The 26,766-nt window shown below is 57.7% G+C and overlaps 1 protein-coding gene across 3 annotated transcripts in view; it reads left to right on the top strand.

Annotated features, from left to right (window-relative positions):
- Positions 1–25,075, top strand: part of TBC1D22A (TBC1 domain family member 22A) — a 400,970-nt gene extending 375,895 nt beyond the window's left edge. For 2 of the 3 annotated variants that reach the window (XM_030815343.1, XM_030815342.1), the window contains exon 14: positions 24,488–25,072. In XM_030815343.1, coding sequence (XP_030671203.1) covers positions 24,488–24,616 — 129 coding nt within the window. In that variant the 3' untranslated portion in view covers positions 24,617–25,072. Of the gene's footprint in view, positions 1–24,487 lie in introns of all 3 variants that reach the window. The other variant, XM_030815341.1, reaches the window with a different exon arrangement.
- The last annotated feature ends 1,691 nt before the right edge of the window (positions 25,076–26,766 follow it).

Raw genomic sequence — 26,766 nt, 5'->3', positions numbered from 1 at the left:
CCATGTGTCCCTTCATGCAGGTTCTAGGGGGCCACAGCTTCCCATGTGGCCCTTCATGCAGGTTGTGGGGGTGAGTGGACGAGTAGACAGAGATAAGGGAGAGAGTAAGTGCGGGAGTGGAGGAAGGAAGCTGGCATTTGTCACTGGCTGCTGAGTGATTGGTGCCTGTTGCTGGTCCAGTCCCCTGGGGCTGGGGTCACGTGGCTTGGGGGCCCCTCAGGAGCTGTAGGCAGGGCTGGACCGCAGATGTGTCCATGACACGTCGTGGTTGGGGGACAGGCTCTGCTGGCCCATGGGGGTGAGCTCACGGCCTGGCGGCGGCAGGAATCACAGGCGCTCGCATCTGCTCCGTGGCATCCTGCGCGGCCTCCATTTATTTCCCTCAAATGGCTTTCAAAACCTTCTAAAAATAGGAGCTTAATGAGACGTTTAGCAAAATGCCACACAGTATTTATCCCTGCGCTTGGCTGCATTGTTAGTTCTTCCGAAGAAAAAGCTCTCCCGTGTACACAGCGTGCCGCCCCCACGGGCACAGGCCAGGCTGGCTGCCAAGAAGGCTGGAGGAGGCGGGCGGGACGGAGCTGTGATGGGACCGCTCCCCGGCCCAGGTGGGCAGCTTTGTGAGGACTAGTGGGGAAGGGACACAACCGAGGCCACCAGCCCTGCCCCGGGAGCTCACAGAGGCTGGAAGGATGGCAGAGCCAGTAGGGCTGCAGGCGGTACCCGCCGTGGTGAGTCAGGGAGGAAGGTTCTGGAAGAAGGGCTGGCATTGGGGCCGAGGTGGCTGAGGCTCTCGGGTTTTTAGGGGCTTGTTCTTTGGAGGATGTGATGACCTCCTGGGAAGGTTTCCTGATGATGTGACTTACTCGTTGTGGACCGGGGTGATTGTCACCTCCACCTTAATGGGATGCCTCGGGCCCTTTGGCCTAGCCCTCATCTCTGGTCCCTCTGGGATATGAATCCCCTCCCCAGCCTCAGATGAACCCTTCAGAGAGGAGGGGCCTCTTCTCCCATAGCAGAAACCCCACAGTACTGACTCCTCAGGGGCAGCGGGGCTGGGCCTGTGCACCGGGAGCAGATGGGCCACGGGCCGGGATTAGCCTGTCTGGTCTCACTGTTCTTGTCTATAAAATGGGTCGACTGCATTTCTCTAAGCCTGTTAGAGTCCATGAGGAAAGGGTAAGGAAGGGCCCCACGCGGCATGGGGCACAGTCACTGGTGCACTGTAAACGCCCCTGAGATCAGTGGCAGCCACGGTCCTGGGCACCACCACGCCCATTCAGGCAAAGCAGGAAACAAATACTGCCAACCATGAGTCAGATTTGGAGGGTACTGGGGAGTCGGCGGCCCTCCTGGCTGCACTCACAGTGGGGTGGCGAGGGCTCCAGGCAGCTTTGAGCCGGCCTCTGAGGCCCCCTGAGTTCATCTTTTGGACATCTCAAAAGTCGGTAACCACGTGGCCCAGGACTCACCCTGTGTGCTCCCATCTCTGCTCCAGGGATGTCCCAGTTCCATCCAGAGCAGCTCTCGAGCCCGTGCACCTGAGGCGGTCTGGGTGGCCGGGCTTGCTGGGTGGCACCGGAGTCCCTGTGCCACGGTGCTTCTGCCAAGCCGCCTCTGCACGTGGATGTCTGGGCCTTCTCGCCGAGCTGTCTGCTTATTGGCTTGCCCACCTGTGGGCCACAACCATATGTGCCACAGCTCCACAAGCATCGTCCCCTGCACCCACGGGGCTCCCATGCATGTGACCCTCCCTTTGGACCAGATAGCTGGTGACCAGCCTCCGCCCCCACCCCCCTGCTGAATGATGGTGCCATTCTCTTCCTTCCGTGGGAACTCTGTGGCCCCCACATGGCGTGCATGTGGCTGTGTGGCCAGCACAGAGGCCTTGTGCTTCTGCCTCAGGCACCTGGCATGACTGACAGCCTTGCTCTTCCTGCTGTGATGCTGGGGCCATGGGGTCTCAGAGAGGATGTGGGATCCGCTGTGGCCCCTCGGCCTCTGAGGAGCCTGTGAGCAGCGTGGGGAGCAACCCGCTCCGCTTAAAGGAAAGGGACCCAGACCTGCTGGATTCGTGCAGATTCCTGCGAGCCTGGCTGTGCGGGCCCAGAGCCTCACCAGGCTGTTGATCTGAACACAGTTTTAAACACTGCGTGGTGTGGGGTTCTGTGTAACACTCGGCGCCCACCCGTGTACTCTCCACCTTCCCGGGTGAGGCGGACCAGCGGCTTCCCGGCGCACTCAGCGGAACTGACCTTTCCAGATCGCAGCCCCACTGCATGCCTCCCTCCTGCCCTCCCAGGCAGCAGAAAAATCAATGTGAGAACGCAGACTTGAACAACTCGGGAAACTGAATAATTTTCACAATGTATATTACAAGGAAAAAGATCATTTTGCTAGTGAATCTATGAAATCAACTTGTTGAAAGTCAATATTGCCACATGTTTAAAGGTAGCCTTGGAAGCTTGGTCCGTGGCCGGGAGAGGCTCTGGTACCTGGGCTCCCTCGTGGCCCCTCTCCAGGGGGCCTCCCCGGGGGTCCTGAGCACTGGGCTGTGCTGGCTGCCGAGCCAGGGCTTCTTCCTGTGGGGCTCGGGGAGGTTCCATGAGTCAGTTCCCCTGAAGGTCTTTCAGACCTGTGTGGTCACCGATGACCTTACTCTCCTGGAAGGCCTGCGTCTGCCCTGGGGTTGAGGAAGACCCCTGGGGGGACGGAGAGCATAAAGCCACCATGCCAGCCTGTTGGGAAAGAGCAGCGTCACCCAGGGGAGGGGGAGGACCCCTTCGCGGTGTGGATGTGGCAGTGCAGCCTAGTGACCTGCACTTTTCAAGCGGATGGGGCCAGCAATGTCACCTCTGGGGTCTCAGCGTCTGAAGATAGGAGGGCCCACCGCAGAGGGCCATGTGCATTGGAGCGTGTGCGGCCGTGGTCCAGGCCTTACTCTGCTGGTGGCAGCCCGTGTGAGGGTTCCTCTGGGCTGCCTGCCCACCTGGACCTCACCCACTCTCCTGCGTGTATCTGACTAGCACCCCGGTCCTAGGGTTCCACGGTTGTCTTTTTATTCCAAAGACCTATTTCTTCCTGGTTAAGTACTCTGAGATAAATTGTTACTAATGTTGGGAAGCAGACCTTTTTGTCCTCAGGTTGAGTTGACCAATACAAGGTTATCTCTCAGTCATGTGTTCAAAACAATGGGTTCAAAATCCAGACTGGGTCAGCGCGGCGGATTCCTCTTCCCTGGGTGAGAAACCACCGCAGCCTCCTACGGGGATCCCACCCTGGCCCCTGGGGGCACCATGCCAGATCAGCGCAAGCTCAGGGTCCCCAGGCCAAGGTGGGTTCCTCCTCTGCTTCTGGCTGGCGGGCATCGGTGGCCGGTCATGGCATCTCAGCTGCTCCCCTCTTCTATGGGATGATGACCCCTCAGCCCACAGGCACATTCATAAGAGAGTTTCTGGCCGGCCACGACCCCCCACTTAGCTGGTCCTGATGAGGCTGTCACAGTTGCGCTCTCTGTCGCTTCTTCTGTGGCTTTGGGAAGCCACACTTAGGGCCACTCTTAGTGGCTGTCCTTGCTTATGAGATGGAACTAGTATTTACTGAATGTGCTTGGCCCATTTATATTTGTCATTTAACTCTCGTGATGAGAAAGGTGGCGTTTTCCCATTTTACAGGCCAGGGCATGGGGCCTCTGAGAGAGAAAGCATTGGCCGCGGCTGCACAGCAGAGGAGGGACGGGGTCCAGTGTCTGTGACCCTTCGGGGGAGACGTAGGATGCCAGGGTGGGTCACGGGAAGCTTGCTGGAAGGGAGACCCCCTGAGAGCGTTAGCTGTGGGAGAAAAGCACGCAGGCTAATTGGAACGAGGATTGACTGAATAGGACAAGAACAGGAAAAAAAAAATCACAGCCTATTTCATTCTGATATTAAAGGAGGTCCGAGGCAGGCAGTTCCAGGCTGGAACAGCAGCCTCAGTGCTTTCAGAAACCCAGTTTCCTGTCTTTCTTCTCTGCTTTCTGTGGCTTCCATTCTCAGAGGCACCTTGTGGCCTGAGATGGCTGCTGAAACTCCAGCCATTGCATCCATAGTCCAGCCTGGCAGCAGGAGGATAAAAGGCACCTTTCCCTGCCAAGACAGCTACCTCTATAAGCTTCTCCTGAATTCCGCCCACTACTTCCAAATGCACCTTATGTGCATGAACTGAGTTATGTGGCCATATCTGACTTCAAGGGAGCCCGGGAAATGCAGTATTTTAGCAAGGCTCGTGCCTCCTTTTGTGAAGAAAATTAAAGTTCTGTTCCTAAAGACGGGGAGGGTGGCTGAATGGCTGTTGAGTGGTACTTGGAAGCCTCTGCCATGGTGCTCCAGGCAGAGGAAACAGCATGGGCGGTGACCTAGGGGCCAGGAGAGGCTGCAGGCAGAAAGGCGTGAGAGAAGGGGACCCGGTCTGCCTGGGGGAGGTGGGTTTGAGGGGGAAAGAGGTAAGGAGGTGGCCATGCAGGTGGATGGGCAAGGGAAAAGGGAGGAGCTGTGGCCGTCGTGCAAGCAAAGATGAGAGATGCCACCCAGGAGTGAGCCAGGAAGCAGGTGGGTTTGCGGGATGCCTAGGAGGTGTGCCTAGAACCCGCAGGGTGTGGTGATAGATTGCAGTGGTGGGGGGAGGGCACAGGGCAAGGTCAGAGAAGAAGGAGAAAGGAACTGGGGATGATGTCTGCATTTGTTTACTGGGTGACTTGCCGAGTGCTGTCGCCAGAGATCAGGGTAAGACCCACAAGGGCAAGGGCAGCTTGACGGGTGACAATGAGTCCCGTGTGGAGGCGGAGAGCGGACAGAGCCTGTGGGAGATCCGGGGACACTGGACTGGCCTGTGGGTCTGAAGGTCGGCAGAAGTCACTCTTGGGCATGGGAGGGTGGGCAGAGAGTAGGAGGAGATGTGAGTAGCTGTGACTGCGAGTGGATGAGGAGGGCCAGGAAGAGGGCGCGTGGCTGGCGGGAGCAGGGGAGCTCGGGGCCTCCTGGGCCTCCAGCACTGTCTCCAGGCCATGACTTCTCCTCCCTCCTGTTGAGGGACAGACAGGTCCCTGGAGCAGGGCGGTCCTGTGTGCCCGTCACCCTCCCCTCCAGCCCACCTCCTCACACTCTGCGCTTTCGAGAGCTGTTCCTAGTGTCCTGGTGTGGCCCTGCCACGCGCTGAGTGATTCCGAGCCATGAGTGACGTGCCTCACCCTCTGAGCTCTGTGTCCTGATGTTTGGCGTGGCTTCATCTCTGACTGCAGCCTTTACTTGTCACACGCAGGACACTGTCATGGCCTGGAAATGCCCCACCTGTGAAATTACGACTCTTTGACCACAGTTTTACCCCTTCCTTAAACATCAGGCTCTAGTATGGGCCTGGCAATGTGCAGACACTGTCCATCCCAGCCCCAAACCCGACTGGGTGCCAGGCTGGCTCCCTGAAGCCCTCAGGAAGCTGGGGGACCCCCGCGGTGCCTGTCCTGTCAGCCTGCCCTGAAGCCAGTAGCGGTTGCCTTTAGCAGGCAGTGTGCCCAGAGCTGTCTGAGTTCAGACTGCAGCCCTATTAGGCCGGGAGTGATGGCGGCTGCTCTGGGACACGTGCCCAAGGTCCGGGATGCCAGAAACACAGCCCGCGTGGCTGCTCTTCCCCTCCCCACTCTCAGCGCCTCCCTCCTGGTGATTTCTGCTTTAGGAGCAGAAGCAGCCTGGCAGACCCAGCCTTGTCCTCTGGCGTTTTCACTTGGGATCGCTGTGGGAAGAACCTCTCTGCTGCCTTGCAGATAAGCACCTGACCGAGGGTGCCTCCTCTAGAAGTGGGCGTCCTTCCCCACTGCCCACTGGCATTTCTTGGGTGGCGCCTCCAGGGATGATGTGGCCACAGCATCTTGGCCCCAAACACCACAAGGCAGGAAGTCTTCACGGGTTGAAACAGACGAAGGGCTGTGCCAGGATTTGCAGTGTCCTCCGTGTGTTGATCAGAAGTCTCAGCCATGTGCCCGGGGATGAAATGGAAGGGCAGCATGATGGGGACACTCCATGCCGAGCCCATGTTTTCAGCACTGAAAGGTGCTTTTCTCTTTAGAATTCCTTTTTTGGAAAACAAAAGATGAAATGAATTACAAGGACAGTATACATCCCTGTGCCATGAGGGACTCCTCAGAAGGTGGATGTATTGAGGTGTCACCTTCCAAGGGCTGTCCTCCCGGCGGGCTGGCCAGCTCCGGCAGCTGCCACCCTGTCCCGGCTGGCTGTCACTGTCTTTCTATTTTTAGCTCTGCTTTGGTCCAGCACTTGACAAGATTTTCAAACTAATAACTGGATTGTCAAAGAAATCAGCTGTCAGAGCCTGCACTCCGGGCTCCCAGGATGGTCTGGGAGGGGAAGAGAGGAAGGGAGGTGGGAGCTGCCCTGGGGATGCCCGGCCACTGTGGACCAGTGACCACATTGGGCAAATGGTGGCATCATCACTGACACAACTCAAAGGCATGAGGGCTGGCGAAGACGCGTGACACTTGACATTGCAGCACCCTGCACATATCAGCAGAGGAAGCCCCTCTTCCCGGGCACCACGGCCGTTCTTCTGCAGGCTCCTGCACTCACAAGACAGAGGATAGGCTGGGGCCAGCACAGACCCCCACCCGAGTGCCCACCCTCAGGGGCAGTGGTGCGGACGGGCACAGCCTGACCTTTCTGTGTGGAGCTACCTTCTTGTCTTCTGTGTATCAGGTGGTATTCTGTATTCTTTGATCTTCTAGTTAAAAGGGCATTGAGTGTGACAGAAAGGTTAAAAATAAGGTAAATAAGGATGAACTTTTCATAGGCAATTTTCCTACCAGGACCTCTATGGCCCTCCTACGTCTGTGGCGTGCTCCCAGCGTTGTGTTATGTGTGACACTGGGTTCATCAGGTGTCCCCCACTCAGCCCCTCCCCCTGCTGGCGAGCCCCCTCCCCAGATGGAGTTTCCTGTCCTCCCAGATGGCCAAAGGCAGGGCTTCTTATCCCTTGGAGAAGCTGGTCAGTGTTGACCGCCCACAGAAAGCCCATACCCCACGGTTTCAGAGGCTCTGCAAAAGGTGACAGGTAGTGTCTGGGCTGGGACCAGTCAGAGCCTAGACTGTTTGACAGCAGTCCAGGCTCCTGGCTTCCACATAAAGATGTCATTCTAAGTTTCAGGGCCAAGTAGGGACACATTTTGAGTGGGGACAGCCCCTGTAACCCTCTCCGAGAGACAGGGTTGTATGGTGGTCAGGTCCAGTGGCTCTGGAGGGCAGCCCTGCTGATGGGGGAGGCGGCAGCCCTGCCACGGGCCGGCTGCTTGACCCTGAGCTGTTACTAGGCTTCTTGAGCGGCCGTCTTCTCCCTCGGATGTGGTGGGCATGGAGGACACCTCACAGTTGTTAGATCCATGCCTAGCTTGAGGCTGGCCGGAGTGAACACCAGGATGGGCAGCCTCACAGAGGCGACCAGAAGAGGGACCTGGGCAGGCTGGGGAGGTGAGGGTGGGCCTGAGGCTGTTAGAACTCCCCTCCCTGCACCCTTCCTCCTGTCCCCTCCTGGGGGTGTCCCTCTCTACCCTCACAGCACAGTCTCCCACCCCGGGCTGGGTCACACTATCACCTGATGGATCCGTGTAAGTGCACTTGCCTGCGTGGCCATCCGGCAGCCCTCCCCTTCTCCGGCCCCTCAGCTGCTAGCCGGGAGCCACTGCTGCCCGCGCCGACCACCAGATGCTCAGCAGGGTCTGCATGCTGCACCCATTTGCCCTCTCCTTCTGTCGTCCTGGCCACAGCCCCATGGTCTTAAGTCCCGCGAACCTTGGAGGCTTCCAGGGCACTGGCTGCTTGTGCATCAGTGTGGGTTGCACCTGGGTCCTGTGGAGGGGCAGTGGCCAGGCACTGGGTGTCCCCCGCATGCAGGCAATGCAGGATGCAGAGTGGCCATCTGGGGGTGCGAGGCGCCTCCTGTGGGGGTGATTTGTCTCCTCTCAGTGCTCCTGTGTTGGCTCCTTTCACGTAGGAATTATTTCAGCATCTGGGAGAGCAGCATGCAGAGTGACCGGGGCACACGTGCTGTAGTCCGCAGCTCCTCCCACCTGGAGAGGGAAACCACTCCGGGCGTGTGGAAGCCCCATGGGACAGAGCTGCGCTGTCCTGCGCCTCTCAGCCACTTTCCCAGTCTCTTTTTGGTGTTCGTGATTAAAGTCCATGACTGCAGACTCTGACACCGCACACCTTATCTCTGATTATTTGGCGGCTTGGAACTTGTGTGTTTGTGGTGTGTGCACGTGTCCGTCTAGATGAACTGAAGCTGTGGCTGGGGTCTGCTGTGGGTGTCCTTGCTGCTGCACGGGCCGGGATGCGGTTCTCCCACCTTGCTTACCCATTCTGTGCCTGTCCTCGCAGGACAGCAGGTGCGCTGTGGTGGCCCTTCCCACACGTGTGTGTCCCACGGCTCCCTGCTTCAGAGCGTGCCATCGTGAGCTCTGCGTGGCTGTGCAGTTGCCCTTTCTGGTTCTGGTTCCACAGCTCGCTGACCCTCGCTCCGAGTCTGCTGGTGAGGCGGTGTGGCTCAGCTCCCAGCCTCACCTTCCCTTCCCAAGGGCTGGGTAGGGCCGGTGCCCAGATGGTGGCGCAGGACAGTGGAGATCTGTCTGGAGGCCCAGCTGTGAGTTGGGGGCATCTATACAAGTCACACACCCTCCAAGCCCTCATTCTTTCTTTACTGAGATGCCAGTTACCCCTGCCATGGTGGGTGTGAGGCAGGGGTAACTGGGGGACTCCAGGCAGGTGCTCGGTGGCTGGATGGGTGCCGCGGCTCTTAACTGGGTCTTCCCTGCGCTGCCCGTCACCCTCCAGCCGGCAGGTGTGCCTGGGCTTCCCCTCTGGCCATCCCTGCACCCCCACCCCTGCATCTGTGAGGGCGCGTCTCACCCAGCACCACGGCCTTCCCAGGACGCCGCAGCTCCAGGAGTCAAGCTGAGGCTCTGGCTCGTGTAGGTTCTACACCCAGCCCCTCCCTGACCTGGTGTCCAGTATGGCCTCGACCAGCACTCAGCGTTTGCATGCTTCAGCAGTTGACATACTAGAAGCTTAGCAGAATCAGCTCTACGTGACCCAGACACTTCAGCACATTGAGAGCTGCAACAACAAAGTGCTTAAGAAAGTCCCAGGTAGAGGAGTTTGTAGAGGGAGGCTCTTCAGCACTGTCATTCGCCTTGGATGAGAGTGGAGCCCTTCTTCTTAGGAACACAAAAAAGGAAGAAAGGGGAGAGGAGAGGCAGTGAGGGCCGAGAGAGGCAGCAGTCCTGGGTAGGGGTCAGTGGTGCCCCCACAATCTGAAAAACAAGCCCTGGGCTGCCCAGCCCCAACAAGTTCTTCACACATGGATCCCAGCCCACCCTCTGCACAGCCCCGTGGGCAGGCCGTGCCCGCCCTCCCAGTCCCATGTATGGGAGGAGGGCCGGGAGCCCAACTGCCGGACCCAGCATGGGGCCTCTGCTGCTTCCTGCTCGGGACCCCCTGCAGAGGACACGCCACACAGCTCTGGTTTCCTTGGCCAGGTGGCCCGTCCCATGGAAGGGACAGGGCAGTGGAGCCTCACATCCCAGAAAGATAGCACCATCAGTGTCACCCTCCTGCCTCAGCCAGGGGCACCTGCACAGGGCCCCGCAGCCACCAGCCAGGGCAGGACCTGCATCCAGAAAGGAGGCAAGACAGGCGTGGGTCCCCTCCCCAGGCCACACACCACACACACACACACAAACACACACACACACACACACCCCACAGTTACCACATACACATCACGCGCACTCACCGTGTACACACACACACACCACACACACCATGTATGCACACAGACAGCAAACACAAAACACACCATGTATACACACACACTACACACCCCACACACACTACACACCCCACACACACCCCACACCCCACACACTACACACCCCACACACTACACACCCCACACACACTACACATCCCACACACTACACACCCCACACACACTACACACCCCCCACACACCACACACCCCACACACCCCACACACTACACACCCCACACACTACACACCCCACACACACTCCACACCCCACACACTCCACACCCCACACACTCCACACCCCACACACTACACACCCCACACACACTCCACACCCCACACTACACACCCCACACAGCCCACACACACCACACACTCCACACCCCACACACCCCACACACCCCACACACTACACACCCCACACACACTCCACACCCCACACACACTCCACACCCCACACACTCCACACCCCACACACACCACACACCCCACACACACACACACCCCACACACACTACACACCCCACACACAACACACACCCCACACACCCCACACGCAACACACACCACACACCCCACACACTACACACCCCACACACTACACACCCCACACACACTACACACCCCACACACACCACACACACCACACACCCCACCCACCCCACACACACCACACACCCCACACACACCACACACCCCACACACACCACACACTCACCATGTACACACACAGCACAGTTATGTACACATATCACACTCACCATGTATACACATGCTACACACACACTACACACATGCCAATAGACACCCCATGCACCACACACCACATATACACACGCACACTACACAAACACTACACACTCACCGTGTATACACACTACACACACACATGCACCACACACTCTCACAGACCCTACACATGCACCACATACACCACACAGCACACACCCCCCACACACGCACCACACATCACATACAGACACGACATCCTCATCACATAGTGCACCCACCATACATACACACACCCTCCACACCACACACACGTGCCACATACATGTGTCACATACATACCACAAAACTACACAGCACACATACAAACCATACAGGTGACTCACACACACCCCACTACACACTGCACACCATATATACACACATGTGTGTCACACACCACACACACAGGATTTGCTTGCACTCAGCATGTGAGGTGGAAGAGGGCAGGGGAAGGGCATGGGGGGGTGGGGGAAGGGCAGGGGAGGCCGGGCCGCCCAACCCCTTACTCAGTTTCCCCGCCGCTCCTTCCCCTTCACGCAGCCTGGGTTGTGCTTCCTTCGCAGACACTCAGTGCTGGGAATCGGGTGTGGACAGGACATGGACACTGCCTGACCGAGGAGCCAGTGTGAGGTGGAGCTGGCGCACGTGGTCAGGATACAGGGTGGGTGCCCAGCAGGGTTCTAGAGTTCTGTGTGAGGGGCCCTCCCTTGCCGCTCACTGGGGATCTGGGGCCAGGCCCTGCCGTCCCCCTGGAATCATGTGGCCCCTCGATCCTACCTGCCTGGGAGAAGGAATGTCCTGGTCCTGGTCAGCAGGTGGAGGTCTTCACAGGGCCGCCGGGAGCTGACACAGCTGCAGCCCCAAGCACAGGGCCAGGGCATCCTGCAGGCCATGTGGACACCTGGGCCCTGGGGCAGTGGGAGGTCTAGGTCTGCGCCTCCCCAGCCGGGTCCTCTCTACCTCCCCCCGGACCACATGCTGGATTGAATATGAAAGGACAGGGGTCTTCACTGGAGCCGTGCTGTGACTCACTATTTTTAAATGTCTGAAATCTGAATCCTTGAATCGTTTGCACCTTGACCTGTTCTCTCACTAATTCTTCAGTGACACCTGACACGACCAAGCCATGGGGACTGAGATGGCAAAGGGAAGGAGTATCCCATGGGAAAATCAAAAACAGGCAGGAGGCCGGGCGCGGTGGCTCACGCTTGTAATCCCAGCACTTTGGGAGGCCGAGGCAGGCGGATCACAAGGTCAGGAGATCGAGACCACGATGAAATCCCATCTCTACTAAAAATACAAAAAAATTAGCCGGGCGTGGTGGTGGGCGCCTGTAGTCCCAGCTACTCGGAGAGGCTGAGGCAGGAGAATGGCGTGAACCTGGGAGGCGGAGCTTGCAGTGAGCCGAGATTGCGCCACTGCACTCCAGTCTGGGCGACAGAGCGAGACTCCGTCTCAAAAAAAATAAATAAATAAAAACAGGCAGGAAATCCCAGGTGGGGCAGTCCCTGGCACCCCATGCCCTCCTCCCCACTACCCTCCTCTTCAGGACCCGCAGGCGCTGTGGGGCCCTGCAAGCCCCAGGATCCTCCTGGGCAGTCTTCACACCCTTCAGCGGTTTAGAAGGGACCCCAGGTGGCCTTGGCTCCTCCCTGGGCCCTTCTCAGTTCTAGAAAAACTGAGGTTTCCAGGGTGCTGGGAAGAAGCGGGGCAGCCCACCCGCCACAGCACATGCTGGTCAGGCCCTGCCTCCCAGCTGGCCCTGGGGACACCAGGTGACCGTGGAGGTGTGTCTGGCCCTGATGGGGAGGGAGCACTGCCAGGAGAAACCTCTAAAAGGAGACGGTGCCTGGATTGTCTTTTAGAAATTGAAATCATGTTTTCAATGCATGCCCTTGTGAAAAAAAAAAAAAAAAGGAAAACAGAAATTGAAAGACGAGAACTGGAGGACAGCTGTTTCCCTCCCAGGCTGGCGCCTGTGGGGGTTGGTCCACCTCCTACCCGCCCTGCTGCCGTGCGTCTGTGGGGGGCGGTCCACCTCCTGTCCCTCCTGCTGCCGTGCGCCCGTGGGGGTTGGTCCACCTCCTGCCCGCCCTGCTGCCGTGCGTCTGTGGGGGGCGGTCCACCTCCTGTCCCTCCTGCTGCCGTGCGTCTGTGGGGGTCGGTCCACCTCCTGCCCCTCCTGCTGCCGTGCGTCTGTGGGGGCGGTCCACCTCCTGTCCCTCCTGCTGCCGTGCGTCTGTGGGGGCGGTCCACCTCCTGCCCGCCCTGCTGCCGTGCGTCTGTGGGGGTCGGTCCACCTCCTACCCGCCCTGCTGCCGTGCGTCTGTGGGGGCGGTCCACCTCCTGCCCTCCTGCTGCCGTGCGCCCGTGGGGTTGGTCCACCTCCTACCCGCCTGCTGGCGCCGTGTTGGTCCACCCTCCCGCTGCCGTGCGCCTGTGGGTTGGTCCACCTCCTCCGCCCTGCTGCCGTGCGCCTGTGGGGGTCGGTCCACCTCCTGTCCCTCCTGCTGCCGTGCGTCTGTGGGGGTCGGTCCACCTCCTGCCCGCCTTGCTGCCGTGCGTCTGTGGGGGTCCGTCCACCTCCTGCCGCCTGCTGCCGCGCTGTGGGGGTCGGTCCACCTCCTGTCCCTCCTGCTGCCGTGCGTCTGTGGGGGGCGGTCCACCTCCTGCCCGCCCTGCTGCGTCTCTTGGTATAGGGGACACTGGGCTTCCCGCCTGGCTGCCGCCTCTGCTCCTCAGTAACCTTCACACTCACAGGAGTTGCCAGCATCGTTATGTTTTTTTCAACCACATATTTTTTAACTGCTAAATAAATAAACATCTCATTACACGGATAGACAAAAATTGCCTTCAACACACTAGCAGAGTTGGCCTTTTTTCCCTCCCACCTGTTACTGTGGAAAAGTTTAAAATACAGAGAGGCAGAAAGCATCATTCAGGGACAACCACCTAGTTTTAACAGCTGGTAGCATTTGCTGTGTTTGCGTGAGTGACCTGGAGCAAGGGGCTGAGTGTCTCGTCTTGGGTGCACACCTGGAAATGAGTGGCAGAGGCAGCGCCTGGACCCCGTGCGCCAGCCAGGCGGCTCCTGGGAAAGCCCTTCTGCACAAGTGTGTGCCGTGGGCTTGTGGACCTGACAGTGTGAGCTTGAGCTCTCTAGCGTCCGCGAATACCCAGGGGCCCTTCGAGCATCCTCAGCTGTTCCCCAGATGTCCCTGGGGATAACTGAGCCAGCCCCAGAGTGGGCTGCCGGCACTCTTGCATTTTTTGGGGCAGCAGCAAGCCCTGTCATATGGCATCGCTGAGCATCTTTGCATTGTGTAAGGACCGCAGGGCCTCCTCGCTCTGGACACCTCTCCTGTTCCTGTATTTTGCCAGTTCCTTTAAGGATTTTGATCTGTTTGTCTCTTTCAAGAGCTCTTTCCATACTAATGCCAGCATTTCCTCCTTTCTGATAAAAATGACAAGTGTTTCTTCCGTTTTTTCATTTATCTTTTGCCTTTATGTATATATAAATATATGAGACATACCGTGTATTAGTTTTCATTTGAAAGCTTTTTTTTTTTTTTTTTTTTTTTTTTAAGGTTTTGTGTATTGAACTTACCGGTCTTGTATTCTTCCTGGACTGGGAGTCATGTTTCGCAAGGCTTTCCCGCCTCTGAGGGGTGAAGGACTCAGCATGTTTCACCTGGTGCTGTCATGTTTTCACTTTGTGCGTTCAGTCTCAGGTCCACGTGGCGTTGACTGAGGCCCCCGTGGAGTTGCCGTGGCGTGTGGTGTGAGGGGAGAGACGACTCTCACTTCTCCGGCACCCTTGACTGAGCCTTCTGCATAGCCCAGGGGCATGTAGCCATTGGCCTCGGCAGCTTCAAGGTTTTCTTTCTTCCTGTGGCTGTGAACAACAGTGCACAGATGAGCACCTTTCTACATTCATCTTCCCCCAGGCCTCAAGATTGTCCTCCAGGCAGAGTCGGAGGAGTGGGACTGCAGACCTGGTGCAGGGAGAGTCGGGGGAGTGGGACGGCGGACCTGGTGCAGGGACTTCCTCGTGGTCTTGATATGTAGGCCCTCCCCTCGAGCAGGATTGAAAGCACACACCATGTGTCTGAAAGTTTCAGAATTACAGACCACACCATGCCCACACCCAACCTGTGAACCCCACCTCAGGCGGGAACCCTGCTCCCTAGAAATACCCTTTGGCCCTGGAGACCAAAGGAGACGGGGCAGGCGGAGCTGGGCCTGGGCCAGGTGGGCACTGACCAGGCAGGCGTACCAGTGACCAAGGTGGGCAGGTTCGCCTCCCCTGTGGTTCCTTTTCCAACAAGAGCCCCCCCTCACCCCGGGCCCCCGGCTGCCCCACCCAGAGTGACAGAGGGACAGGAGGACCATGGCCATTGGAGGCTTGGGAGGCCCACCCTGAGCAAACAGCCCCTCTTTCTCTGGCATCCAGGGCAGAGGCCATGGGTCCCCTCCCCATGCCTGCACTCATTCTCATCCTCTCTGGGGACCCCGTTTGTCTTGCTTGCCCTCTCCCCATAATTCCTGCTCACGATAGTCTCCGAACCTTTAAACGCCATTCTTAGGAGGCTGAAACCAAAGGTCTCTGGTTGCAGTGTCGAGACAGGCAGGGCCTCCTGGAGCACAGGTGCATCTAAAGGTGGTAGGGTCGGTGTGTGCCATTCAGTCCTCCCGGAGTCTTGAAAGGTGACCTGGAGTTACAGAGAAGGCAGACAGGTGAGGTTGCAATGGGAAAGGGACAGCCATGGTTGCTGTGGGAGCCTGAACAGCCAGGAGAGGGCAGAGGGTAGGAGGGAAGGGCGGTGGAGGGAGAGCAAGGAAAGCACAGGCCTCTGTGCAGGAGCCCGGGACAGGCACTGCCTCTGAGGGGTGGGCACAGCACGGGGCTACCAGTGCTACCAGTGCCTGTGTGCAGCCGGGGCTTGAGGCATCTGGATCTCAAGCCACCTGGTCTGAACACCTGCACCACGGGGTTGTCTCCTGACACACACACTTGCACCGCTGAGCAGGGTTCATGAGCACTAGGACACCAAGAGCCCAGTGGGTCGCCTGTCCCAGGATAACTGCACACATCAGCACCAAGTTCATCATTAGGCTGTGAGCAGCCCATGGCCACCTTGGGAAGATGGCCTTACTTCTTTCCAGTGGCATCATCTCCAAGGCCCATGTTTTTCCTTGTACGAAGCAGCCATCACCGCGCCAGGTGACAGAGCTGAGCCCTGCGTCCCTGACGCTGCTGTGCGGAGGTCTGAGCCGGCTTCAAATGAACCCGAGGCCTCCGTGGGCTCCGCGAAGGGTGAGGCAAAGCTGGCCCAGCCACGTGAAGCTGCGTGTCACAGAGGGTGTGCACTGGAGCAGGAGCCCCTCCCCACAGGCCGTTCTCATTTGTACAGGAAAAGCCACACACTCTGCCAGCTCCTTAGACACGGGCCACTGTGGCCTCGTTAACCAGCTGGAAGTCCTGTTTGACAAGCCAAGTGTACTCTCAGTGATTCTTGTTAGGGAACTGATTTGGAGGCACTTGTCACTTATGCATGTCCAGGGCAGCCCCTCGTCACCTGAGTGTGAAGGACAGGCAGGACCTGGGGAGTGTCAGGTTGAGCTCCTCCTAGGGAGGTTTTTCAGGAGGGGTCCCAGCGTGGCTGGGCCATGGGACGGCCTGTGCCTTGGCGTGGCCTGTGTGTCGGGTGCTGGGTCTCCGCTGCCCTTGCTGAGGAGACTGGCGGTCTCTCGGCCACAGAGGGTTCCTGGGCCTGTTTCCTAAGGCTGAGTGTCAGTGTTGAGTCAGGAATTTTGCAGCCCAAATGGAGACACAGGAGGAAGGAAATGGCCTCATTCAGGAACTTGAAGTGGGCCAGGCACGATCTGCGGGTCTCCTGCAGCCTGAAGTTCACTGGGGTCCCTCGGCTGGCAGCGCTGACAGCAGCGGACCTTTTCGCCATGATTTCATCTCAGCTGGTCCCGTTCCTTCGTCTACACGTGTACCTCACGGGAGCAGATACCTCATGTTGAATATGGATTCAAACCCTGCAGCCCCTGCGCAGGAGGAATCCAAATGCTCCACTGTCTGCGGAAAGGCCCGGGGGTTCGGGTAGGAACAGCGACCCTTGACCTCTGTAATGCGTGGTCCACGGAGACTGTTGTCAGTTCGGGGGTAGGAGTGACAGTGAGGGGCCAGTGAGACCGAGAGGGGCCCATCCAGTGCTCACTCCAGCCTCTCCGCAGGGCAGGGGGCAGAGTCCAGGCGCGGCAGGGCCTCTGTTCGTGTTCTGGCCTCAGCCCTCCTGGCCTCCTCCTGCTCTGTCAAGTGTGGCCGTCGTCCCCTGTGATTGCCAGGGCTCGTGATTGCCAGGGCCCTGTGGTGAGGAGGATGTGGCAGGGGTAGGGGAGTGACTCGTGTTTGCCCGTCCCGCTCCGGGGGATGCGCGGACCCCTTCAGGCCTCATGGCACCTGCGAGGGGCTCCTCTGTCACCTCCCAGGAGGCGCCTGCAACTCCTGCAGATAGAGGGCAGTGGTCACGATGGGCATGAAACAACAGGGCGAGTTTCTGGAGCTCTCTGCACCAGCACAGGTATGGCTGCCCAAGTTCGTGGAGCTCTTTGCACCAGCACGGGTATTGCCACCCCTCTAGCCTGGGGCATCGCCGTCACCATCTCATAGACCAGGGACTCGTCCTCCAGGGACAGTGTGTGGAGAGCCGGCTCTAGCCTGCTGGGTTCTAGAGCAGGCATCTCGCCCGCCCCGCTGCCCCCAACAGTGGTATAGGGAATGGGACTGCAGCGTGGGTGCCACAGGGGTGCCGGGCTTGCTGCATGCCTCCTGGGACAAGTTGTCCAGCCTGTCTGCTCCTCAGTTTCCTCACCTAAAAGACGGAGGGGTTGGGAGAAATGCCCAAGGGCCTGCCTGCTGGGAAATGTCGTGCTGCTGCCCTGCCCCCCAGACCCAGGGGGTCCTCAGTGGTCTCCCCAGGTGGCACCAGGGCCTCCCTGCTGCAGATGGCCGGGCGCTCCGCAGCACCTGCCGTGGTTAGGGTTTCTCACCAGGCTGCACACGCGGAGTGTCAGGAGGCTGTGGAAAAGCAAATTAAACCAATTAACCCTGCTCCCTGCCTCGTGTGTCACCGTGGTGAGTCCTATTTCATCTTTCTCGGTTAGGGGAAGAAAATAACAAGAGTAGGCAAATGGGCCTTTTAGCCCCATCGTGATTAATTTATTCATCTTTGCATGTTGGCAATTTGTAAACTTCTGACTTGAATAGCTTTTAAGCAGACCTCTGTGCGCTCTCTGCTGTGCCTGGGAGCAGGTGTTGACGAGTCTTGCCACTGCACGCGCAGCCCTTCCTGCTGCCTGGGGGAGCCTTCCAGTACCTTCAGTGTGCACAGAGGGTCCAGGGGAGGGAAGCACTGGTCAGTGCTGCCAGCAGACCCTGGCCTGGAGCAGGCGGAGGAGGGAGGCAGGGTTTATACCCAGAACAGTGCTGTCCAGAAGGAATATGTCACCAGCCACATAGAAACATAAAAACAAAGAAAGAGGCAGGTATCATTAATTTTAATAAAATATTTAACCAGCACATCCAAAATACTATCATTTGAACCTAGAATCAATATAAAAATTATAAAAGAAATAGTTTACATTCTTTTGTTCTTAATAAATATTCAAAGTCTAGAGTGCATTCTGCACAGACCCGCCCTGTTTCAGACGCACCACTTATGGCCCTTGAAGGTGATGTCTGCGGTAGCCTGCGCCCCATGGTTCCATTAGGCTTCTCTGCGTAGTGCTGGACGCTGTCCCTTGTTCATTTCTCCGTCTGTTGCCTGACCTGCCGGCACACACGCTCATACATGTACGCCCTGCAGGGCTGTGGGCTGAGTGTCCTCAGTGCCTGGAGTGGTGCCTGGCATGGGGCAGCCCTGGGCATGTGGTCACCCAATGAACACCTGCAGTGCCTGTGAGAAGGTCTAGCACGAAGGGCCTGGACCTCAGGCCCATTTGCTGGAGGAGAGGGGCCGGGGTACAGGTGGGAGCTGGTGCTCCAGGTGCTCTGGCTGCAGTGTGGGGATGCCTCACGGCACCTGGCCTTCTCCCTACCCCTGTAAGCAGAGCTCCAGCACCAGGCGGGGCACTGTCCTGGCAGCTGTGCAGCCAGACAAGGAGGATCCAGCATGATTTCAGAGCAGACCCTACACTTCTTTTATTTTAAAAATTATTTTTAGTATACAGCTAATGCATGTTTATTTTGAAAAGATTAGAATTTATGGATAAGTAAAAAATAAATCATCACATTTTCTCCCAACGATGACCACGTTCGTCTTTGGCTGATGGTCCTTTTGGAGTTCTTCATGCAAATGCATGTCCTTGAATTTGCATATATACACAGAAAGGTAGCACCCACGCATGTGCACAGCGGGGAACCTTCATGTGCCTGGCTCATCGTGGGCACTGGAAGCCCCGCTGTGGAAGGTGTAGCCAGCCATTCAAGCATTGCCGAAGGCACTTTGCACACATTCAACAACCCAATAAGGGAGTTATTATTGTTCTGGCTTTTTCACTTCAGCGGTTCAGCAAGTGGGAAGGAGTGGCACCCAGCAGCTTCTTTGCTCCCATAGCTCCGCAAGTGGGAGGGAGGGTTACAGCTCTTTTACTCCTGCCGCCCAGAGCTCAGCTCTTTTGCTCTCGCAGTTTGGCAAGTTCTGGGTTCTTGTCCCACAGCCAAGAGGAATAAGGTACGTGGACACCAGAGAGTAAGGCAGAGTAGAATTTTACTGAGGAACAGAAAGCAAGCTCTCAGCTGCAAGAAGAGACCTGAAAGCAGGGTAGCCATCTGTGAGGGTAAGTCCAGGGTTTTTATGGGCTTTGAATGGGGGAGTGCATGCTGATTGGTCCATGGGTGGGCTTGGAAAAAGCATCGTTCGATTGGATAAAGGGCATCCTTCAGAAGGAACCAATTGAAAGAGAGTGGGTAAGACGGGGATGGAAGTTCTCACTCCGGTCGTGGACTCTATCCAGAACTGGCAGTTTGGTGTTCAGGCTCTGAAAGTGTCCTTGGCTTGAAGGTCAGGTTTCACTGGGGACCCGTCCCTGTCTATCTAGGAACTTGTCTGTCTCCTGTTGCTATCACTATTATTATCCCATTTTACAGGTGAGGAAACTGAGGCACAGAGGGTTATGAGACTTGCCAAGGGTTGTGTAGCTAATAAATGCAGGGCTGGGATTTGAACGTGGCCGTGGGGCATGTTCAAATGTGCTTTTAATTGCTTCGCTGGACTCTGCAATGTTCACTGCCCAGCAAAGTGCTGTGGGCTCAGTTTTGGGGATATAGGGACACACAGACCTGTTGATGTAGTGGTGGAGATGCTGGGGAGAACAGGAGGGACACATCTGCAGTGCTCGTGGGGTCAGGCAGCATTGGGGGCGGGCTCGGGCCCAGCACTCCCGCATCTAATCCAGTGATCTTGCTTCCCTCACTGCTGCCCATTCTCACGTGAGCCTCAGCCCTGGGCCAGCCATGCAGAGCTCAGGGTCTCGAGGGAACCCAGGGTCTGCAGTCATCCACCCACCCACCCACTGTTCTGGTGCCCTAGGACATGGGCTTGTCACCGTCTCACCCTTCCTGGGAAGGCCTGGCACGCAGGGGAGGTCAGTGTCCTCCACGGATGGCACTAGGATTCGTTTGACTCAGGAAAAATAAAACCCTTTTGGTAAGAAATAGCCAAAGCCGTGGCGATATCTGCTCTTCAGCGTCAGGAGCCTCACCTGGTCTTCGGCATCAGGAGCCTCGCCTGTTGGAACCCGCCTGGGGCAGGAGTGAGCGGCATGGCGGCTTCTGTCTAAGTGTGGTCCACTGCTGTGTGGTCCATGGGGGGAAACTGTTGGAAACATCCCAGCTTGGCTTCCCACCTCCACCCTGTGTCCCACTCACTGAGGTTTTAGAGAGATGCCTTTGCCTGCATGGTGGTGTGTGAGTCAGGGCTCCACTTCTGCCTGGGTGGTGTGGGTAGGGCCCCCCCACCCCCCACTGGCCCTCAACTTCAACAGGGGCCACCTGGTGGAAAGCGGGAGCAACTCTCTCCACTCTCATGATGTGTCCGAGAGTGTCCAGGGCACACCCAGGTCGCCCACCGTCCTGAGGACCAACACATCCCTCTCCCCAGGCCCCACCTCCCAGGTCCCAGGTCGGTTGCTTGGGCTGGGGCCAGGAAAATGGGGCAGTTTTTTGAGCTCCTTGGGTGCCGATGGATGTGTGGTCAGGCCTGAGAACCGTCAGCCTCCAGGCCAAGCAGCAAGAGTCTGATTGTGTTGCTTTTGATCCCTCACTGACCACAGACCCCACAGCCTTTACAAAGGGTCCTTGCAGACATTCGGTGTCCACTGGAAGGATTCTCGGCACACGGGCCGATGGAGAAAGGTGGGGTGCACTCCACGCTGCCCTCTGGCTGTGGCTTTGTTGAGATGGTGATGCCCCAGGGACCGGGGGAGGGATGGATTGCAGAGACCTGATGCGACCTTGACTTCTACGGCATGAGTGTCATGAGCAGAGCCTTCCTTCAACTTTTAGATACACAGGTGTGGCCACTGTTTATGGAAAAGTTAAGAATAAAAATGCAAGTGCCGTCTATAGTTTTCTGGGCCGGGCCCTGGGCAGGCCTCTCTCCACCTGCCCTCCTGGACAGGCAGCGCTGGGAGAGCCGTGTCCCTGAATGTGACCGAGGGATGGCTTCGCCTGTGGTGGCCCCTCCGCCTGCCTGGTGTGGGTGATGCAGAACAGCTCTTGGCTAATAAATGTGCCGTGTTTCCCAGACAAGCCTAGTGCATAAATAAGACAAGCCTTTTTAAAAAAGAAATCTGTATTTAAGGACGTGTTTGGCTGTGTTCTTCACCTCCCGTAAAGGTCACCCAGATAGATTTTTCCTTCTTTAGCATTGCAGGCTGCAAAGAACTGGGCATTTCTATTCTCCCTCCATCCAGTGAACCTGGGGGACTAAATTAGATTCTGAAATTGAGTGTGCAGTAGAGTCAGTGAGTTACCGTAATGGGAGGATGCTGCTTCTCACCTTGCAAGGAGCGAGGTCATGATAATATGAAGCGAAGTGGATTAAAAATAAAACCAAAGGTATTTATTTATGACCTGCTCAGAATTGGATTGGCATCCGTGTAAGTTGCATCTAATGGTGAAAGACAGCAGATTGATGTTGATATGTCCCCAGGGACTTTTAGCCAGTGAAATTTGCTCCCTGAATTCAATTTAAAGGCCCACTGAAAGTATCCAAAATGCGAAAGGAAATGGAATTAAGGAAGTGGGGGTGGAAGCCCAGCACCTGCGAAATAGCAATTGGAAGACAGTCCTGGAGTGTAACCCTCCTGATGCAGGACCAGAGAGAGGACGGTCCTGGTGTGTAACCCTCCTGATGTGGGAATGGAGAGACGACAGTCCTGGTGTGTAATCTTCCTGATTCGGGAATGGAGAACGCAGCTCCGGGATGGCCGGGGGCCTGCCTCAGTGAGGGTGGGGCAACACGCAGACCGCAGCCTCCTGCACAGCCAGGATGTGAGCCCGGGTCATCTGTGCAGGCTCTGTGCCTGCACAGCTCAGCTCATCCTGGCTGTGCCCGTGCAGAGAGCTTGCCATCCTTATCTCCAGATGAAGGAGAGTGTGGCTTGGAGAGCCAGGCCCACTGCCCAAGACCACCTGGACAGGGAGACAGGATGTGAACTGCAGAGCCCAGCTACCCCCCATTCCCCTCCATGCCAGTCTTGCTGGGCTGTGTTTTCTCGAGGCAGGCGACATGGGCATTCTGAGCCTGTGGCCCTCCCTGTCCCTTGTCACCTGCTAGGAGTGGGGAAGGGCAGTTCCAGCACCCTCAGGGCTCCTCAGCCGCCTTCCTGACTTCCTGGATCCCACTTCTGTTTGGGGTGGGAGGTAGGAGAAGCCGGGGAGCCTACAGGTGACCCCCTGGGGGCAAATTCTTGAGGACCAGAGCCCGCAGGGCCATCCGAGCAGTGTAGACCCCTCCCTCAGGGAGTCTGCCCAGCTTCATGACAGAGCCTGGGCTTGGGCTGGCCCTCACCTGATGGTCCCCTGTTTCTCTTCTGAGAACCCCCATCGCAGGAGGCTGTCCTGGCCCCTCAGCCCTCTCTGATCCCTACTTCTGCCAAGCCCCCTGTATGTTGGGGTCCCCCAAGACCTGCCCTGTCCTTGGTGGGCCGCCAGCAGCTGTGGATGTGGGCGTGGTCATGTGGGAGGGCGGGGCTGTCGGGCTATGGTTGTGGGGGGTCCCCCAAGGGCCTGTGCTTTTTCTTTCCCATCATGGCCTCAGTGGACGTAGGTCAGTCTCCATCTCCTCAGTGTCCACATCCCGGCTTCCAGATCATGAGCTCTGGAGACAGTCCCCCATGTGTCTTTTGGGGGTGGGACTCAGTGCCCCCATAGTCCATCTGAGACACGGCCCAGCTGCAGGCCAGGGGAGCCTGCCCAGCACTCCCAGTGAGCCCAGTGCACCTGCCCAGTGTGCCCGGTGAGCCCAGTGTGCCTACCCAACACTCCCAGTGAGCCAGTGTGCTCACCCAGAGTGCCAGTGAGGCCAGTGAGGCCAGTGTGCCCGCCTGGTGTGTCCACGCAGCATGCCCAGTGAGCCCACTGTGTGCCCACCCAGTGCTGGCTGTCCTGCTGGCCATATGTGTGTTTTCCCAGTCTGTCCAGCAGCCCTGACAGTAATTTACCACAGTAAATAAAAATTTGTACTCTGTGAATTCAATGCAATAAATGCTGTGACTGGGAAGTAGAATGGGAGAATGAAGGGTACAGGAGGCGAGATTTGTACAGGAGGTGAGATTTTAAACATACACATGTAAGATGATTTTACCCACACTAAATGACTTATAATTGTTATTATTCCCTATAGTTCCCTATTTTCCTACTTACATGCATATCATTCACCTTTATGTAAAACCTTTTACCTCCTATCTCTACCTATGAGAATCCTACCTGAATTTTAAGAGTCTGATCAAATGTCACTTCCACAGAAAGGCCTTCTTTGGTTCTAACTGGAACTAATTTTTAAATCTCAGTCTAAGGCAAATAAGCATATTAGAAAGCAATAAATAAATAAATGGTGGCCCCATTTTGCAGAGGAGGAAGCTGGGCCTCAGGGTGGAGGCATTGTTCCAGGGCACCAGGTTGGACCTGGACCTGAAGCTGGGTTTGGTGGAGCCCCGTACCCCAACCCACTGGTGTGAGGGGGGCATGGAGGAGGGTCCAGTTGGCGCTTTGCTGTGCTCCTGGGCTCCCGGGGTGGGCCTGAGCCGGCTCCGTTCTGTGATCCCCACATGTGTGGGCTTCACCTGCTGATGGTGCTGGTGCCCGGAGGGGTCTCCTGATGCACAGAAATCTGTGCTTAGTGGCAGTTCCAGGGGTGCTGCGGTACTTCCTGGGCTGATACAGGCTTTGAGGGAGTGGGAAGCTCCTGGGCGGAGGCTGCAAAGCTGCAGCAGGGCCCCGAGAGCTGGGTCTCCCCCCGAAGGGCAGGGGATTCCGTTAAATGAAGCGTTGGGCGGCCCCTGCCATGACATCTCAGATGCCAGACTTGGAGCTGTGCAGCGGCCCTCCCGCCTGGCAGCTGGGATGGGGTGGGAGCTGTGCAGTGGCCCTGCCACCTGGCAGCTGGGATGGGGTGGGAGCTGTGCAGCGGCCCTCCCGCCTGGCAGCTGGGATGGGGTGGGGGCTGTGGGGTGAGGCCTGGGGCCCTGTTGGGGCTGAGCAGGGAGCAGCTGCTGGCTGGGCGAGTTTTTCTGGGTCACCCACCCTCCACTGCGGGTCACCTCCTCTGACCTGGGCTTGTCTCTTTCTCCCCAGGAGCTGCTGCTCTTCCTCCAGAACCTGCCCACAGCCCACTGGGATGACGAGGAGATCAGCCTGTTGCTGGCCGAAGCCTACCGCCTCAAGTTTGCCTTCGCCGACGCCCCTAATCACTACAAGAAATGAGCCTGGGCCCACCCACAGCTGGCCTCACTGTCCCGGGTGGCGTGCCCCAGCTGCCCGGCTGGTGGTAGGCCCCTGTGAGCTGGTCCCGGGCTGCTAAAAGGCCTTGGGAGGTGGCCCCACCCTCCAGGGGAGCTGGTGAGGATGGGCCCCAGACCTGGTCTAGGGCTGACAAAGACAGGGACAGCCTCTGTTTTCTGAGATACCAAAGAGCCAGAGGAGGGCTCCAGCTTCGGTGGCCAGAGGCAGGTCAGGGGTCCCCTCTCCCTCTCCCTGCAGTGTCCTTGCCAAATGACTGCCTCCTGCCACCCCCAGTCCGGGGCAGCCTAGGAGGCCGATCCTCTTGAGAGTCCTGCCGTCTGGGTGCCAGGGCCGGAACGAGGTAGTGGCCATCTCATACCTACTCTGAAATGCAAAACTTCTATTCTGTTGAGTGAAAGAATAAAATGTAGACAAAATCTAGACCGAGACATTGCGCTGACCCGGGGTCTCTGTGCCGTGAGGTCCCCTCGCAGCCGTATTTCACTGCTGCTGGCCCTTTCCCTCCGTGTGGTTTCCTGCTTGCTTGCTTTAAACCTGGCTGGGAAGCTGAAGGCTGGAGTCCGAGCCGTGAGCCCGCCGAGTGCCTGGGAGGCCATGGGACCCAAGGCTGGGAGCAGAGGGAGGCCTTGCCATCGCCTTACTTTCCACCTCGAACCTCTCTTACGAGAGAGAACCCCCCACCTCCCTGAGGTCCAGGGCCAAGTGGCCCCGCCATGCACGTAGGTGCTGGCCTCAGACAGAGCTCCTGGAGGCCCACCCAGGCTGTCGGGCCACGTTGGGCTGGCAGATGGGCAGGGGGTCGCGGCCCTGTCATCAAAGCCCTGAACCACAGTGCTCTTCTCACCGCAGCCCGGAAGCGGAATGAGCTTTTGGAGGCTCCCTGGGACTTCCTGTCCTTGTCCAGATCTGCCCGGTGTGGGGGAGGTGTGACTGGTTCCGTCATGGACCAGTTCCCACCGTGGACCGGTTCTGCTGTGGACTGGTTCCCCTGTGGACTGGTTCCCGCTGTAGACCAGTTCCCGCTGTATACTGGTTCTGCCCTGGACTGGTTCCACTGTGGACTGGTTCCTTGGGGCTCTAAGTGTGGAAGGGCCCAGACCTGGCCCCTGCCCAGCACCCTGCTAGGGCTGTGACTGTGGCTCCAGGGGCCTTGGGACTAGCTCCCCATTCCCTCAGTGTGTCACAGGCCGCATGGCCACTGGAATATCGGCAGGGCCACAGCCACAGCCTCTCTGATCCCTGAGCCCAGGACCGGCTCATGTCCTCAGCGACCCACAGGTGACTGACTTCTCAGACTCTCCTCTGTCCCTCAGGAGCAGCCGTGTCCTCTCCCAGGCCCTGGGACACTGCCGGAGACTGTGGGACATACAGACATAAGTGATGTGTGTGTTTCTGCTTCTGTTTTAAAAATCCAGGGTCATTACACACAGCATGGAAATTAGCACAAAATGCTGTGCAAACGTCGGATGCTCCCAAACCAGCAAAGGGATGGGCTTGCTTCAGATCAGATGCGGGCACGCCTTACCCCTGCCTTCCCTGTACCCACCCCAGGGTCAGGGGTTCCTCAGACCAGCCATGCCTCCTCCTCCTGCCGCCTCATTTTCTAAATGGGGAGGGGATTCCGTCACAAGAAGAGCCACCCCTTGGCCGTGTGCAGGAAGCCCCATGTCACTTTGCCGAGATCAGCCCTGGGAGGATCCCCTTCTCTAGCTTAGATCATGCTGTGTGGCCAGAAGGTTGCGGACACAACTGACCTGCTTCTTGAGGTGGTTTATGTTTTAAGCAGGAAGCTCCATGGAGTTCAGCCCTGTGTGCATTTCCTCATATATGTAAACGCCAAGACTGAACGTGAGGGGTGTTGGCCGCGGGCCTTGAGTCTGAGCAGATCCATCTGGAATGTTTGGGGTGTGCTGTCTGGATGCGATGTGCTAAAAACATGGAATAAAGATCAGGGACAAAGCTGCGGCCTCGGCCTGTGATTCGAGGACTTGCCCATCAAGGACAGGGGCACCCTGGCCCAGCCCTGCCCAGAGTCTGAGCTCAGGGCCATTGCAGCGCACCAGCATAGGCACAGCAGCACCCGTGGTCTCGCTGCCACCCGCGGGACCTCT

This window comes from Nomascus leucogenys, chromosome 7b (assembly GCF_006542625.1).
Source record: "Nomascus leucogenys isolate Asia chromosome 7b, Asia_NLE_v1, whole genome shotgun sequence".
Classification (NCBI taxonomy): domain Eukaryota; kingdom Metazoa; phylum Chordata; class Mammalia; order Primates; family Hylobatidae; genus Nomascus; species Nomascus leucogenys.
This window is presented reverse-complemented; position numbering and strand designations above follow the sequence as displayed.